We start from the raw sequence: 18625 nt of genomic DNA, 5'->3' as shown, positions 1-18625 counted from the left end.
GGGTACAGGAGGAGATTGCAGTGTTTAGGACTTCCTTTGCAGAGATAGTTAAGGGATCGTCAAACCTCCTGTATACCAACCGTCCCGCATGGAAACAAATTCAAAATAAGTGCTCAGACCTCAGACGAATATGGGCACACCTGATGCAGGGAACTCGCCCATCAAAGTAACTTAATGGCATTAGTCTTCTCCTACAACGGGATACAAGTACTGTCCTGCAACATGACCTACATGCCTTACTGACAGCGCTGCATATTAAGTTGGGACACCCTACCAAACACCAGATGCAACAGGTAGTGAGCCAGTATTTTTATATGCCTTGGACCTGGCTGAAGCCATGAAGAAAATTGTTTCCTCATGTTACCATTTTGCTCCATTGAGCGGCTCCCCACTCGTAGCTGTTCCTCAGTCCTGTGGGGACACCCTGAATATGCTCGGGCTTAGGTTCACTGCTAATATCATCAAGAGAAATAGACAACTGATTTTTGTCTTATGGACGTACATCAGTTCTTATACTGTTGCACTCTTTATTCCAAGTGAGCAAAGGGACACATTGTGGGAGGCTATTCTAAAGATCTGTCTGCCCATCAGACCCATAATTCATCCACCTGCTGTCGTAAGGACAGACTCCACCTCCAGCTTCAAATCCTTTAAAAATAATTGGTTTCTGCTCACTCTCCATATTTTAATAGAGATAGGTAACCCTAAAAACCTCAATCATAACCCTGTTGCTGAAAAGGCCGTTCAAGATGTCCAGCAAGAGCTCCTCATTGGATCCAGCTGCTTCGCAGATCTCTACAGTCTCGCTCTCTGTAGCATGTTGCATGTTGAACTGTAGGTTTGGATCACTGGGATTGTCCCCCAGAGATATCTTGTATCACAAGGACTAGTTTACCAATGAACACATCCACTTCAATCATATGGATCTTATAGAACAGCAGTATCATAGGTGCAAGGCCAACCATGTTTACAGTAAATTGTCTAAGGCTCCCAACCACTCATGTGTGGAGGTGAATGTCGGAGACATTGTATATCTTCATAGTGACCTATTTAAGAATAAATGATGTGAGCAATACTTATTTTCATCCAAGCAAGATGAATGAATGTACATTCAAAGGTTTGTCGGCTTCCAGTTAAAGGTTTATACATAAAAGGTCCACAAAGATGATTGCTTCAGGAACCCTTCTCATCCAGGTAAGAGCCCAAGGACTAGTCTTGAACATCCAGATGACAGTGGCGAGGACGATGGCTACCTGGTCTTGCATACCAAGCCTGCCATTTCTGAGATGATTAGCAGCATAGCCAGCGACAAGAGGTTATTACTAAGTAGTCAACCAATCAACCCTATTGTGACTAAGGAGAAGATTCCAGTCGACTCCTCCCACGAAACAGACACAACACACCCCATAGCATTGACAGTCGACAGACAAAAAAATGCCCTCCCCCCGACGTAGGGCGAAACCATCCTACCTGAAAAACTATTACTAATCTTTGTGACCGGCTCTATGAGCCCTTATCTTGAGAAAAGAGAAAAGGAAGGAAAAAAAGACGTCACGCCAGTATTGAATTATGATCGCATATCGGTCAAGAGAGATAACTCAGCATATTTTGAGTTGTCTGTCTCTTCCATTTGTGTTTGCTTTTTCAGTTTGTATTTTAAGTTCCATTCTGTACGCTCGAGAATAGTCTCTTCGTCCCTTTCAACGGTTTCATGTGATATACTACTATTTACTGGCGAAGTCGCAAATTAATCAATTTTGAGATCAATCGTCTCGACTTGCTACTACATTTTTATAAAGATTTTAATGAAAAAACACTTTTCTAAAAAGGGTGGAAATTAGTGGTGGGATGATTAATCGGAATCGTTAATCGTAAGAATCGTGTATTTTGGGAGGTATCGGAATCGGAATCGCATCGTTAAAAAATACCTTAATTTTCCGATTCCTTCATTACGATTCTTTTAGTCTGATGTTGAAAAAAAGAAAAAAAATTCCTGATATTTCTAACCGCAAGAGAGAAATAAAAAGAAACCAAAGAAATTCATTATTAACAGGGCAATGCTTAGTTCCCCTCCCTTACAAGGTTCATTCATTCAGATCTATTGTAATCAAAACTACAAAAGAGTTAACTTGAAAAGAAGTATGTAGGGCTCTACATTGCGAGTAAAAAAAAAAAAAAAACGCTTATCTTTTTGGCGATTGTTTTTTTTACTGACAAATCTTCTAATACTGAATGAAAATTCTTTTTCAACTTATATTTTCTTAAAATAAAACGAGCAAAGTCAAATTATTTAAACAGTAAAAGGTTTAATAGAACAATGTACTTTTTTTTATTTTTTTAAAAGAAGGCTTTTGAAAGAAATATCTCTAAAATGAAATTGATCACGTTGTATCATTTCGCAAAGTTTTGACAGTAGTCGGTTTCTTTTGAAGTTTCAAAAAAATCGACCCCATACCTATCTCTTCCAAACCTAAAGTTATTAAATAACCCCTTCGTTAATTTAAGGGTAATTAATTCAATTCAGTCAAGTTTTTTTTTTAATTTCATTGAAATAAAATCCATTATTTTTTTTTCTCCAGAAAGATAAAACCCTGAATTTGATTATATTAAAAGCAGAATAGGGTTTGTATTACTGTACACATAGATTCGAAAAAGTTGTCAAAAAACAAATATATAACAAACAAATATTATCAAAGGCAAGATAAGTTACTTTTCTACCAAACTGCATACATTTTTTTTTGTTTTTATTCAATGTAACATGTTTATTCAGCTCGAAAAACATGCAGTGTTTACCGATGTATTGGAAAATTCAAAATGGCGCCCGAAACTCTCTTTAACATGGTAAGTTCGGGAAAAGATGTTATAAATAATAAACTAGACAAAATACTATTAAAAAAAACACCGAATATATATCAAAATATGTCACGGTAACGAATTTAGGAAAACTCGTCCCGGGAAAACTCGTCCGCTTTCGCTAGGTAGGAAAACTGGTCCCTAATTGAATAAATATCGATTGAAAACACATTTTATGATCGTTCTTGAAGGAGATATTGTTTTTTAAAATAAACTATAGCTCCCCCCATAATATTTTTTAAAAAATATTTTTACTTGTTTAATGTTTTTTTTTTTTTTTTTTTTTTTTAAATAAAATCGATTTTCTAAGTGTCCGTTTTCTACCTAACTGGCTAAGTTCTTAGTGGTTTAACTTATTTTAAAGCGTTTATTATGTTCATACAAAGTTAATTACAAATTTTTTTTGTTCTTATGAATGTTTTTTGGAGTATAAAAACAATAAAAAAAACAAAACCCAAAAATTAAAAAACAGGGAGCGGTTCGATTCTTCGTTACGCTTTTGGTTTTGTTTTTTAATTTAGATAGTTTTTTTTAGTAACTTATCTTGCCTTTGATAACATTTATTTGTTCTATATTTGTTTTTTGACAACTTTTTCGAATCTATGTGTACAGTAATACAAACCCGTTTTTTGTTGTTATGTTTTTGTTTTCTGTCATACCAAATGCACTCATGCGTTATTTAAAATTATGATTTTATCAATTATCAACATTTATTGTCGTCCTGTCAAATTTTGCAAAAATTAACTAATAAATTAAAAGCGAAATATTTTTTGGCGCGAGAGATGCCATGTGCTAACAATCTCTCGTTAACTCATTTTTAATTTTTTAAATTTTTACTTCAAAATTCTAAAATCAATCATTAAGAGAGAAAGTAATCACTAAATAAATTTATTAATCAATTTTATTGAAAACTCCGCTATCGTTTATCAAGAATCTTTTTAATTTCATTTTTTGTTGGTTGCTTTTCGAAGGGAGATATAGGTTTTATCCCCCCCTCTCTCTCTAAATTATATTTTAAAAAATATTAAAATTTATTATTTTCTTTTTAAAACCAAATCTCCCTCAGTAATTTCTTTAATTTTCTATTTTTTAGCGATTATCAAGACCCCCTAAGCATTATTTCTCGTTCTCCCGTAACACTCGACCGACATGTTTTTTGTTTGTTTTCTGTTTTTTTCTTTACCAAATAAACGATTCCAAATAAATAAACAACATAGTCGGCGAGGTAGAAAAATCGATTTTACCCTTTTATAAACAACAGTATATAAGTAAATTCTTTTTATATTAATATAAAAAAAAATATGCGGTCTCGTTTATGAACATAAACGCTTTTACTAAAAACACAAAAAAAAACATTAAACAAGTAAAAATATTTTTAAAAAAATATTAGGGGGGGGGCTATAGTTTATTTTAAAAAACAATATCTCCTTCAAGAACGATCATAAAATGTGTTTTCAATCGATATTTATTCAATAAAGGACCAGTTTTCCTACCTAACGAAAGGGGACGAGTTTTCCGGAGACGAGTTTTCCCGGGACGAGTTTTCCCGGCATCCAGGGTAACATATATTGAGCGAGTTTCTAGCAGTATTTTGTATAGTTTATTATTTATAACATCTTTTCCCAAACTTACCGTGTTAAAGAGAGTGTCGGGCGCCATTTTGAATTTTCCAATACATCGGTAAACACTGTATGCTTTTCGAGCTGAATAAACATGTTACATTGAATAAAAACCCGAAAAATATATCCAGTTAGGTAGAAAAATAACTTATCTTGCCTTTGATAACATTTATTTGTTATATATTTGTTTTTTGACGTTTATTCAGCTCGAAAAGCATACAGTGTTTACCGATGTATTGGAAAATTCAAAATGGCGCCCGACACTCTCTTTAACACGGTAAGTTTGGGAAAAGATGTTATAAATAATAAACTATACAAAATACTGCTAGGAACTCGCTCAATATATGTTACCGTGACATATTTTGATATATATTCGGTGTTTTTTTTAATAGTATTTTGTCTAGTTTATTATTTATAACACCTTTTCCCGAACTTACCATGTTAAAGAAAGTGTCGGGCGCCATTTTGAATTTTCCAATACATCGGTAAACACTGTATGTTTTTCGAGCTGAATAAACATGTTACATTGAATAAAAACAAAAAAATGTATCCAGTTTGGTAGAAAAGTAACTTATCTTGCCTTTGATAATATTTGTTTGTTATATATTTGTTTTTTGACAACTTTTTCGAATCTATGTGTACAGTAATACAAACCCGGTTATTTTGTATCTACGGCGCCATGTCACGTGGTATATTGTTTTTTTTTTTTCATTACGCACGTTCATTTATAAATTATTAAATTAAATATTTATCTTTTTTATATTTAATTAGTATATATTTTCTTTCTCTTCCGCTATATTTTTTTTTATTTAATTCATTAAATCTGTTAATTATGAGGACCAAAATAATGAATCGTGTGTATTTATTCTCTAATTTTCTTGTTTTTGTTCTGTTATATAAATTCTATTTTATTTGTTTTTTCTCTGAAGGATAAATTCTATTTTCTTTGAGTTTTTTTTCTGTATTCCAATTAAGTAAAATAAATTTTCTCTAGAATAAATTTTGCTAATTTGTCCGTTTAGTTTGCTATATAATAATTTTATTTAATCCAAAACACGACGGTGTAAACATAAAATATCTCTTCCAAAGTTAGGGAACATATTTGGAAACTACCGACCATAGGTATAAAACTACCTGATAGATTTCAAAACAATAAATTCCCTAGGAATCGGAATCGGAATCGTACTTGGTGTCGGAATCGTTAATCAATATTTTCCTGGAATCGGAATCGTATAAAAATTAGGAATCGTCCCAACACTAGTGGAAATGCTTCTTCAGAGATTAGATAAAGGCCGATAGGGTCTGCCAAACGATTGTGAAAAATGGACCGCATGTTTCCGTGACGTCTATAGGAACTACGGAAAAGAAGAAGCGACTTAATGATTTTTTAAAACCTTTGTTTATCTTCTTCAAACTGCAATTAATAATTAATCTTTGTTATAATTTTGTTAGGTTTTAAGATTTACACAGTTTAAAGATTAATATTATTATAAACATTTGTATATTAAATATGAAATACAGTTTTACTGAATGTTCATTTGGTTACCTACAGGGTTCCATATTTTGTTCAGTAAAAAGAGACAAACAAAATATGAGGAGGGGCTATAAAATGCTTAATATTTGTGCAATAATATTTTCAAATTGGCGATAAAATAGCTGACAAGAGTCATGTTTATATTAAAACTTAATATTTAAAAAAAATTTTTTTAACACAATTAATTAAAATATGTTGTAATGGAACATTTTGAAATAATGGAATTTTAATAGTTTTAATCTTTTAAAAATCAATTAATGTTTACGAAGTTTCTTTTTCTTGGCAATTCAATTGATTATAGTCTATATCAGGGGTTCTCAACCGGGGTCCACATGGACCCTAGGGGTCCATAGAATATTTCTTGGGGTCCACAGACAAAACATAACAAAATGGGGGTCCACAACGATATTTTGGTGGTCCATGAAGAAAAACAACTCAGAATAGTTTTTATTATTAAAAATTTAATTTCTACTGTAATTTTGTATAGTTTCAAGTTATTTTAACTATATTTCTATTTACCAGGTTTACCTCAAACATTTACCTTGCACTCTCTTTCTAAACATGTTTTATTTGTCGAAAATTTTATAAAAATGAATAGCAATATATATAGTTAGATATGAACTGCAGTAATTGTATTACCAGCTGTGTATATATATATATAATATATACATGTATTAGTAAAGAATTATTATCACTCTTACTTAGATTATTATTATTATTATTATTATTACTTATTATCATAATTATTATAGTTGTTGTAGAATACTTTATTTGCATTAAATTAGTTTTCATTTAAAAATAAAGCTTAGTTATATAATATTTCTTTGATTATTAAAACCTCAAAATTTATATTTGTGAAAAATAGAAGATTGTTTTATGACCAATAGTTATGAAGGGGTCCACCAAGATAAAAAAGAAGGGAAAAGGGGCCCATGAGTAAAAAAAGGTTGAGAACCAGTGAACCAAACCACTGATCTATATTAATTCGTAAAAACTATTAAAAAAAACAAAAAAAAAAAACAATAATATTAAGTTTATATCAATTATTTTAATTGCACCTTCAAGGTAAATTTTTGTTCAATATGTGTATTTAAATTTTTCAAAAATAAATATTTTTTTACTTATTTGAACTCTTATGTTTCATAATAAATAGCAATTTCGATAGATTTAAATATATTTTGTTCGAATTTCGAAAAAGTAAATATAGGAAGGGGGGGGGGTTCACGCACTAAAAAAATATTTCCCCTCGTATATTTTACGAAAACTGCATTTTATATGTAATTTCATTCTAAAATGGATAAGTATCGAAAATTTCACGAAAATCTGACCATTAGTTGATTTTTGCTAGATTTACGGGTATGTTTTCACGTTCGGAATGTCTACTACATGGGAACGTTATTTTAAAGCGCCAATTATGTAAACATGATTTCGTCTCGCAATTTCATTATTTTCGTTCGATTAAAAAAAGTTATTACTGGTTTTATCTTCTATACTGATAATATTGATTTATAATAAAGTTACATCGTGTTACATTTAGAATAGGGCAATTCTGTGATGAATTTTGGCCGAACTAAATAGTTCGGAAATACTAAACAAGAAAACTCCCGTTCGCTTTGTTTACATCACGTGACGCAAAACAGCCAATGAGAAAACCCCAAAAAGGATCGTCTGCCGAATTCAAATAAACTGGCCAAAATTCACACATTTCGAAAAAAAAAAAAAAAAAAAATCTTAAATCCGTTTAAAATAAAATTTACAACCTTTTTGTGGCTAAGCCCTTTGTTTTAAATGAAATCATTTCAAATAAATTCTGAAGATATCAAAATATTCAAGTATTACCCCCCCCCAAAAAAAACAGCAAAGTTCGCTCACAATATTAAAAAAAATGCAAACATTAATTAAAAAGACTCTTCGAGGGACTTCTAAATGTATTAAGCCATTGTTTATTTTTAAATTTAAAATACATTTTGAAAGCACAGACGAACTGTGAAGTCTACAAAATGCAAACGTTTATTCAATGTCATTTCTAGCTAATTCCACCAAAAAATTACTTTCAAGAATTCAAATTCAAGAAAAAATCGGACAATTTGCACTGGTTGTCCAACCTGTTTATTCCGGAAGCCATTCTTAACATGGGTAGGTTAAAAATAAGAAAATGCCTTTCAGAATAAACACCCTCCAACCTCCCCATGTTAAGAACTGCTTTGGGAATTGACCCCCTCCCCCCCAAAAAAAACTGAGAGTTTGCCGCTTTCATATGCCACTTGCTCAAACATGGCCGTCAGTGATTTACAGTCCAAAACACGGGTTTGTATTACTGTACACAGATTGGAAAAAGTTGTCAAAAAACAAATATATAACAAATAAATGTTATCAAAGGCAAGATAAGTTACTTTTCTACCTAACTGGATATGTGTTCAGTGTTTTTATTTAATGTAACATGTTTATTCAGCTCGAAAAACATACTGTGTTTACCGATGTATTGGAACATTCAAAATGGTGCCCGACTCTCTCTCTTTAACACGGTAAGTTTGGGAAAAGGTGCTATAAATATAAAACTAGACAAAATACTGTTAGAAACTCGCTCAATATATGTTACCGTGACATAGGTTGAAGGTTAACATATATTCGGTGGGTTTTTAATAGTATTTTATCTAGTTTATTATTTATAACATCGTTTCCTAAACTGACCGTGTTAAAGAGAGAGTTGGGCGCCATTTTGAATTTTCCAATACATCGGTAAACACTGTATGTTTTTCGAGCTGAATAAACACGTTACATTTAATAAAAACACGAAAAATATATGTTAAATATGAAAAATTTGTGTTACTGTTACAGTACACAAACACCGAAAACCTTTAAAATTTATCGAAAAATGTTGCGGCTTCTCAAGTTGACGTAACGGAGCGCATTGACCAGATTTTTGTACGAAACTGTCAGATCCAAAATGAACAGATTTTTTTTTCTTCATTTTTTTTTACTCACATTATATTTATATTTAATAAAGAAACGAATAATATATATATATATATATATATATATATATATATATATATATATATATATATATATATGATACACGCGCGGGCTCGAATTCATTGGAATAAAATACGGAGTGAGTGCAGTCAGTAACAAACAAAAACCGTTATTACCCCCCCCCCCCAATTTTTTTCAGGAATAGAGCTGCATTGCAGCTCTATTCCTGAATTATTCGCTATTTTCACAAAAAATTCTGATACTGCTAGAGCTGCAACTTTCTCGGTTTGATTAGAATGAAGAAAAAAAGGAGAGAAAAAAAAACAGAGAAAAGGCGAGTCGATCTCTAAATAGAAGTGGGATATAAGTGGGCGAAAAATGAAAAAGTGGTGGTGGAAGAGGACGGTGTTATTCGTAAATAAAAAATCTGAAGGGCGAGAAATGAAAGGTCGACGTGGGTGCAAAACTTCTGCACCGCAGAAGGCGTACGCCGTAGTAGTGATCGTGGTTTCCAAAGTTTTATAGATAATAAAATTAAAAAATATAAAATAAATAAAAAAACAAATTTTAAGTTTTATACTTACTTACTTTGTAGTAATGGATTGAATGATCAATTTTTATTGTCAGTAGTTAGTATTCTACTTATAAATTAATTTAATTTTCAGTTTTTTTTTTGTTTTTTTTATAAAATCTACAATTCGTAGAAATATTCGGTTGAAGTAAAATATATATCAGAAAACCGAAATGAAAAAAAAAAAAAAAAAAGAAATTAGTAAAACTATATTACATCTTTAAGTATTAACCTAAAAATGTATATTTTTATTATGGAAATATTATTTTCAAACGATCGTTCTCGAAAAATATTTTGAATTAAGTTTTTTTTTGGCAATTTTATCAATTCAAAGACAATTCATACATAGTCGTTAAATTTTTAACACACCCACAATAGTACCTTAATGAAAGAATTACAATTACGGAAAATAAGCTTGTGCAATTTTTAATAGAGAAAAACAAAAAAACAAACACTATTTTATAATTTAAAAAATATTATTGCGGTGTCTTAATTTATATGTTTTATCTATTAAATAATTATATTTTTGCGAAAAAATATCGTTTCGTCAATTCCAAATTTTACTATGAATGATTTTGATTTTCATCCTATCCCGGCATGCACCTGAAAACAAAGATGGCCGATGTATTTGGTGATTCTTCGCTATTTGACGAGTTTGATAAAGTCCGACCGTCAGTGGCTACGTTTATATCGTACAACCGAAATGAAAAAGGTGAACTTGATCCTAGCAGAATCATTTTTCAATGTACCGAGTCTGAGTCAGAATCAGAGTCAGATTGGGAACAAGATGCCGACGAAAATCAAGCCGACACAGGAGGGAAAGATGAGGAACCCGAAGAAATGGATGAAAGCGACGAGAGTGTTGACGAAGATGATCCAAATTTTAACAAAAAAGCTCCCAAAAGAGGAAATGGATCAATTGGGGAAGTTCAAATGGGTGCCTTAAAGCATACTAATCATCAGCTTCAATTTGAACGTATCCTTTCATTATACATTCGCACTTTCATGATGCGGAAGAACCAACACGTGTTATTGATATCGGTTTGTTGTTCGTTTTTTGACTCTCATAATTTGAATTTGTATCTATTTATTTTACCAATTTTTATTTATAATCTGACCTTTTTATTTTCACCTCGGTGCACAATATAATTGATTGTCTAGTTTATTTTTTAAAAAATCTGTTTTAACCTTTTGGATTTTTGAAGTTTAAATCCGAAAATAAACAAAATCTTATCAATACTAATTTTATTTAAAAAAAAAAAAAAAAAAAAAAAAAGTCAAAATGAGTTAGAGTACCAACTAAAGACTTACTTATAAAAAGTTTGATTTTAGGGATATTCCGGTCTGTTTTGAACGAGTATCACATTTAAAACTGCCGCCAACAAGTATTTTTTTTTTTTTTTTGATGACATTAAGACTATGATCCAATGGTTTTCAGTGGTCGCCATATTGGTTCTATTGCAGACAATACAAAACTAACCTAAACACGAGTGTCTTAAGTAAAAACGGTGCTTATTCGGAATTGCACTTATGATGGAAATTTAAAGTAAAGAAAATGCAAAAGAAAAAAAAAGGTGTCTGATGTAGTGTACGTACCAGTAGCAGTGTCAGAAATTTCGTGAAAATAGTGAATAATTCCACCCCATCTTTCCAAGCTTATAACTCCTCGAAAAATGTAATTCAAGCCCTAATTTTTTTTTTTCAATTAAAGGAGCAAGGACCAAGGTTTTATTAAAAAAAAACAAAAAAACAAAACAATGTGTTTTTTTTTTTTTTTTAAAAAGGTTTTAAACTTCGGACTTTACAGGTAAATTTCTAAAAAAAGCGATTGTTTTTTTTTTGTTTTAAATTTGAATATATTATTTATTGACCTTTTCTCTTCAATTTGTGATATATAAAACTCCACGACATAAATTAATTATTTACTTTTTAAGAGAAAGTTGAAAATGGGTGACACTTGGGGGGGCGTGAATTTAAAAAAAAACGTTTGTCTAAAATATTATATTCGGTTTATTGGAAAGAACATAAAATTTCACATTGACCCTGAAAATATCGTAAAAATAGAATCAATAGAAAAATTTTGATAGATTTTTAAAATTTAAAAATTGAAAAATATTGAGTTTAAAAATTGAAAAATATTGAGTTCGGAAAATTCATTACTGTTTTAAAAAAAAAAAAAATATTTTTATTACTTTTAAAACAACTGTAATAGTTTATTTTGGAAGTATAATCCATAAAGAAAATAAATAACCCACTTTTAACAGAGAAATTACAAGATTTTTATATTGTATTCGCAGTTTCGTGTTAGGGGTGTCAAAAATTCCTACAAAAATTCTGATACTGCTAACGTACCAGTCAGTGGAAGGGATGACATATTCCAAAAAATCACGTAATTTGATCAATTAGTTTTTCTGTTTTTTTTTTTTTTTTTTTCTAGAAAATCAGATTTTACGACTAAGTGACGAGTAGTATTTTCGTCGGCCATTATGAAATCCGATTAAATAAGGGAGAGACAACTCAATTCGAAGTGTCGAGGTCAAAATCAGCTTCATGTTCAATACAGTTTAGTAGTAAAATTGCTAATAATCGTAAATTTGGATTTTCTTAGTTAAAAAAAAAATACTCGATCAATTTACATAAGTGTTAGAATATGACATCTTTGTTCCGTGACGAATATGTACATAAGTATTTTTCTGTATTGTTTTTTTTTTTTTTTTAAATAAGTGTTGTTCTGAATAAGCACCGTTAAAACTAATATGGCGACCACTGAAAACCATTAGAGAATACATTAGATAATAAAGGTCTTATTATGAAAAGTATTTGTTCGATGGCTCAGGTTCATTGATGATGATTGAGATAGAGAACACACTTCTATTCAGGACCTTGTTTGTTATTGGCCAAAATTCATGGGAACAAAGCCACTGCTCAGCCACTTTGGATTAACGGACTGAGCATACAACTCTCTTGCGTGTCACCAGACTGTCAAAAGAATTGCAGCCAGGATGCAATGTTCGGTTCCAGAAGCTGTGTACTGGGATAATGTGACACCCAAGAATGGTGCAACACCATCAACTGCGCCAGCCAATGGGATTTACTGCTACGAACAGTGTATAAAAGGATAGATGTTACACCATCAGTGGTTAGAGTTGTTGACACACCGTATGAAGTGGGAGATCGTGTTTAGGTAAAACCACCAAATGCTCGGTGCACTACAAGGTTTGGCAGTGGACGAATAGAAAAAATGATAAGTCCTCAGACTATGTTAGTTGATAGTGTCTCACGTCATGGGTAAGATGTCTACCCCTGTTGTATCTCTTCTACCTTGGAGGACGATGAGGAGGAAAACATTCCATTCGAAGATGATCCAGGTCCTCTATTACTCCTTTGCAGGAGCTCAGAAATGCTGCTTACAGAAGCAGAAGAGGGAAATGTGGAAGGTGCTGGTGGCGATGACGGTAATGATGAGGAAGATGAGAACTAGGAAGTGACATTTTCCATTCTTCATAGAAGTGCACATTAAAGGCGGTCACCATCTCCCTGTTATTTATGTGATAGTGATATCAGGAGGGAGTGTAAAAAAAATTATCACTTTCGCAAACAACATCGTGTTTGTTTAGCCTGTAAAATGACTGTAGAAAAGAAGAAAAGAAACAATTTTGTAGTTCACTCATTGGTGAACGTATGCCATTAATTTGTATATGTACACAATTGGTAACGGTTAAATGGGACGAATTCTAAAGCATGAGGATTAAGTTGAGTTTTTTGTTGGACAGCTTTGAATGAGAACGAACAGCGGAAGATAATATTGAATACACTATGAGTTGTTGCAAGTTGAGGAAAGAAAGGAAAAAAGAACTTTCGTGCGCTGTATCGACTAGAGGACATTTTAACACTGTCACTTTTTTTTTTGTTGTTGTTGCCTTTTCATTTTATGGTGCACAGTGGCAGTAGCACATTCTGGAGAGAACCATGATTGACTGTTAGGTTTCTGCTAGAAGTGATCAAAAGCTATCCCAGTCAGCCATAAAGTATCAATATACTGTATGATGGAGAGGTATGTCAGAGGACTTATTACATTTAGTTCTTATCTTAACTAAGACAACCAAGTTGGAAGATCCCAGTGGATTCAGGACGGAAGATGAACATAGCTCAGGGCAACATAGATGAACATAGTCAGGGTCTAGAAGACTTGCATACTGTCCATCTGTGTCAGGCACACGGGTTGGTTCATGAACAATCTGAGTTAGGTTATAAGCAATGGAGAAATCGTGACAGAACCTTCCCTCATCATCTGTCTTGTTTGAGTGGGCTAACCATTCCATATTGTGAGCATTGAAATCTCCACAGACATAAATGTTAGCCGAAGGATGAGCTGACAGGATGCGGTCAATTTTCTCAGATATGCTCTTAAAGATAGAAATTCTGCTGTTATGGGGGTGATAAAGGACAAATATAAACCCAGTGGTGTAAGCAAGTGCAATTTGAAAGCACACATAGGACAATTTAGGGTCTTCTCTGGAGATGTCGCTACTACATGGAAAGCCACCTAATGTAGACACATATTCCATGCCTATGGCGATTTTGGGGGTCACATTTGGATGTTAAATTAGAATATCCTTTAATTACAAACTCATCTAGCGAAATAGTTTGTCCAATGCCAGTTTCACTTAGGAAGAATAGGTCTGGTTTTGTCTCCTGTAATTGAATTTCAACCTCTGGAAGGTTGGAACGTAGACCCCTGATTTTGGAGAAGGAAATATGGTAGTGAGGATCTACGTTGGAAGTTGGAGTTCTGGGTTCAATCATGTATTTTTTATGGAGACTTTTCATGGAGTTTTAGGAGTTATGAAATATGTCGACAGATTAGTTAGCACAGGGCAGACAGGGAAAGTAAGAGAGAAAAAGAAGTGAAGAAATAATTTTTTTTGTAGACCCTGATAAGGTAAAGCCATAACAATTACACACTAATATGGTATTGAGAAGCCCCACCAGAAGCTACTGCATGGTCCAGAATCCATTCATCAAATGGCAATACAGCAGCTCCAGTATTTTGTACATGCTGATAGGACAGCCTCCTTAGTGTTTAGTCCAAGGTTTGGATAAACTTGTAGAAAACAATGAATGTCATCTGGATGGATGTTTGACACAGATAATTGAAGAGAACAAGTCTAGAGAATAAAACAAAAAATTGAAGGATTTCAGAATTGTATTAAAATGAAAGTAAAAAGACTCTCAACCAGAACTGTAGGTACAGTTAAACTTGTTTGATAGCAATTTTGTTGCATCTTCCTTTGCAGTTATATATTTTTGATGTGAACTTTGATACTTTGCATGTCATCTGTGTATCCAGCTAAACTTCCTATGTTCCTCGAATGCACCTCAATTTTTTGCACATCCAATCTGTAACAGTTATAATTTGATTGTGTTCAATTTTACCTCCAAAAAGAAAAAAAAATAATTTTTTTTTTCAAAAAATATTTAATGCTTGACTATCTTTTGACAAGTAAATATTCTTTCTCAACCCTATTTTAGCATTTTGTAATCTTCACCACAACTTGATAATTTCAGTCGAATGTTCTAAACGGAGAAAAATTTGAATAAAAAGGATGAAATAGAAAAGTTAAAGATTAAAACAAATCTTTTTCTTTTCTCGAGTTAATTTTTTTTGTTTTACAGACATTAAAAAGAAAAAATTCTTTCATCCAACACTTCATATTTTAAATTTAACTCTGATATTTTGTTGAATCATAGTCACAATTTGGTGATAGTCTATTTGTTTTGAATTTGTTTTTTTAATCCAATTTTTATTCTGTCAATTTAAGTAGCACAGTATGATTTATAATAAATAAATAGATCGACCATAGTCAAGGACAATCTGAAGACTCCTTATTTCATTAGCTACTATCCCCAGATATAGGACAGGGCATCACTCCGTTTCCTCAATTATTCCACTTACACTTTACTCTCATCTTAAAATGCTGAACGTTTATCAAAGCGGCATAACATACCATTTTTTTCTTTTTTTGTCTTATGTATGACTTCTCTACCAGTGCATTAATCAACATTAATAATTATGCCAAATGGGCTTATTGATTTAAAATTGTTTTTCTGATTAGAAAAACAAATTTGGTCTGCGGCCCTGCAGTTTAACACCTCAAACTTAGGATGCCTAGGGGATTCCCTACATTCAAAATCTATCGGCACCACTAGACATGCCGAGATACTCCTCTTGGTGCTTTTGTTTATCCTGGATGATTGATAAGGGATGGTCGTTTGGTTAGCTTAATCACATGATGTAAGAATTTTAAATTCAAATGCTGCCAGAATTTTTGTGGAGCACATGCAATGTACAGGCTTTAAGAAATAGAGGATGTTAAAACCTTACATTTTTCCTATGAACTATGAAGATAGTCCAGAATAATTACTAGTTAAGGATTGGAGTTCTGTTAAGTAAAAAGAAATTTACTTTAAAGTTAAAAATTGTCATTTTCAAAATATATTTTAATTTTGAGACGCACCTTCGTCGCTTGATGATAGAGTACAAAGTGAGTATACAACATAAACCAATGCGATGGTTATATAACATTATTTTCATTTGATAATATAACATTATTTTAATTTGATAATATAACATTATTTTAATTTGATAATATAACATTATTTTCATTTGATAATATAACATTATTTTCATTTGATAATATAACATTATTTTCATTTGATAAGATAACATTATTTTCATTTGATAAGATAACATTATTTTCATTTGATAAGATAACATTATTTTCATTTGATAAGATAACAAAGTTACTTTAGTGTAAATTAGTATTTGACCAAATCAATAGACCAAATTAGAAAAAAGATATTAATTTCTCTATATTATTGGGAAAATAAATGAAAATATTAAAATAAAATGCATTCTAAAACTAATGTTTACAATATCCTAATCTTTTGCTGATAATTTTTTCTTCTCATCCTTTTTTTTGCTATTCTGTCCTTAATGATTTTTAAAGGTGAAAAACTACGCAAGTTTGTTCGAAAAATTGATTCCTCCAGGTAATAAATATTTTCAAAAAAAAATTTTTGATAATTGTTTTGAAATATCACTCTTTCTTTTTTCTTTTCTTAACATTTAACACGAATATATAACCAGCTTGTTTCACTTTTATTGATAACTAACAAGATTGAATGAAGAACATATGTTTTCTATTATATTTTACATTTTATAATATTCTTTTTGAGTAGCATGGAACGCAAGGATATAGTAATTGTTTATTGGATGCAAGTGTTTGTAAGTGAAGTGACATTAATCAAAATAAATCTTGGTAAATTTATAGTTTTCAACTTCCAAAAATCAATAAGGACTCCCGTATATTTCTGCTTCGAGGCCTGAACTCTAGTTATATTTTTTATTCTAGTTTTTCATTTTTATAATTTTCAAGTTATAAATAAAATAAACATATTTTCTTTTTATGGAGGTCAAGTGTAAACCCCATGTTATACCACCTTTTGATCAAAATGAAATATATTTCTCCAAGTTTCAATAAAAGATGCTATTCTCCCTGGCCAACCAAAGATAATAGTGACCAAGTCAGTCGTAGTTGAACAAGATTGATATTTGATAACTAAACAAATTGCAGACATTCTAAAGATTTCCGAATCAAGCGTGGAAAATGAATTGCCTAAATTGTTACATTTCTAAACTTGATGTTTGGATTGCTCCAACAAACCTTTGGCCAACCTAATATATATATATATATATATAGTAAATACACAAAATAATTTAGTTTGCAAAGAAATCTCAGGATTCCAGCTATTTATTTAATGATCTTAAAAAGACTTTGCTAATATGTTTTTGTTGTGTATTTGTCAGATGTGTTCCAGATGAAGAGTCTCCTGCCATTCAAGTCCTTTATCAAAATAATGACTTTTCAAGGTCAGTTAAATTTTTTTCTCCTCATAATTTTTTGCAAATCTTGATAAATTATAATCACCATTCTTTCTTAAGACATCTGAAAACATTGAAAAATGATTTTAAAATCATTCAAATCTTGCCTAAAACTGAGTATGCAATATCTTTGATGAACTTAGATTTAATGATCTTGAACTATTTTTAATGATTTCAAATCATTATAACATTTTTAATGACTAACTTTATCTGTTTTTATACATAATTTTAAGTAATTTTATTGAAATGAAAATATTTTCTACTTTTCAATTAAAATAGCACTTATTTTTATTGGTAATATTTTTGGATTGAATTGATAAATACTAAATTGTAATTTTTAATTAAAATATTTTTTCACCAAATTACTTGAATACATTTGAAGCTATTGAATATTTCCCAAATTAATTGACTTTATGTTCTTTTTGTTGACTTATCATCTCATTATTTTGCATTTTGTATGATTTGTTTTTCTCTTATTCTTTCACCTTTTTCTCCTTCATTTCTTTTCATCGCATTATAATTTCTTTATCTGTCTTACTAGAAATATCACAAGCATTCCTAAATCTTGCATCTTTTACTTGCATTCGTTTTCTTTGGATTATTGCATAAAAAAATATATGAATACTCAAAAGAAATATGATGCACCAAACTTGCTGTTTGAAAATGTGCCTACCTCTTAAATAATAGAATACTTGAAAAAAATAAATCTCTGGAGTTGATGTAAAAGGTGATATACTGTACCTGGCTGAATTATCTGATACGTTGCAAATTAGAATTGATTGAGGCTACTGCTCACAAGATGGCAGAACGAATGCAGGCTAACAAAATTTTGCGTCAAATCTTTAAGGAAACTGCTTAGAAGTAAGTATTGGCAGCAGATTCCTGAATTTTTTCGATGCAACACATCAGAAACAATTGACAGCATGTTCGCAACCACCAGCAGCATATAACATGTTGCCCATGTAGCAAAAGATGGGTTCAATATCAAGTAGGCCACTGTTTACACTCACATGAGCTTCAGTTTTATTGAGCAGGCAATGTCTCAACATCTACGAGTAACATAATCTGGGTCAACTACCAGTCTCCCAGTAAGATCACCTCACTTGTTGTTGGAAACACTCATGGAT

General features: G+C 31.3%; 2 protein-coding genes across 5 annotated transcripts in view; one reads left to right on the top strand and one right to left on the bottom strand.

The window, feature by feature from the left end:
* The window catches only part of LOC145243282 (cytochrome c oxidase subunit 4 isoform 1, mitochondrial-like), a 59828-nt gene extending 49939 nt beyond the window's left edge, over positions 1 to 9889 (bottom strand). Inside the window, exon 1 of one of the 4 annotated variants that reach the window (XM_080106244.1) lies at positions 9567 to 9889. The gene's annotated coding sequence lies outside the window, so the exon portion shown is untranslated. The remainder of the gene's footprint in view (positions 1 to 9566) is intronic. The other 3 variants (XM_080106322.1, XM_080106469.1, XM_080106404.1) reach the window with 3 other exon arrangements.
* A 245-nt stretch (positions 9890 to 10134) lies between these two features.
* Positions 10135 to 18625, top strand: part of LOC145243116 (zinc finger CCHC domain-containing protein 8-like) — a 50642-nt gene continuing 42151 nt past the window's right edge. Inside the window, exons 1-3 of the mRNA XM_080106183.1 lie at positions 10135 to 10529; positions 16564 to 16606; positions 17424 to 17486. Of these exons, the coding sequence (XP_079962309.1) occupies positions 10151 to 10529; positions 16564 to 16606; positions 17424 to 17486 (485 nt within the window). The 5' untranslated portion in view covers positions 10135 to 10150. The remainder of the gene's footprint in view (positions 10530 to 16563; positions 16607 to 17423; positions 17487 to 18625) is intronic.

The sequence above is a fragment of the Euprymna scolopes genome, chromosome 1 (assembly GCF_053919585.1).
Source record: "Euprymna scolopes isolate OS-2025 chromosome 1, ASM5391958v1, whole genome shotgun sequence".
NCBI lineage: Eukaryota > Metazoa > Mollusca > Cephalopoda > Sepiida > Sepiolidae > Euprymna > Euprymna scolopes.
The sequence above is the reverse complement of the archived record's forward strand: the minus strand, read 5'-3'. Positions and strand labels throughout refer to the sequence as shown.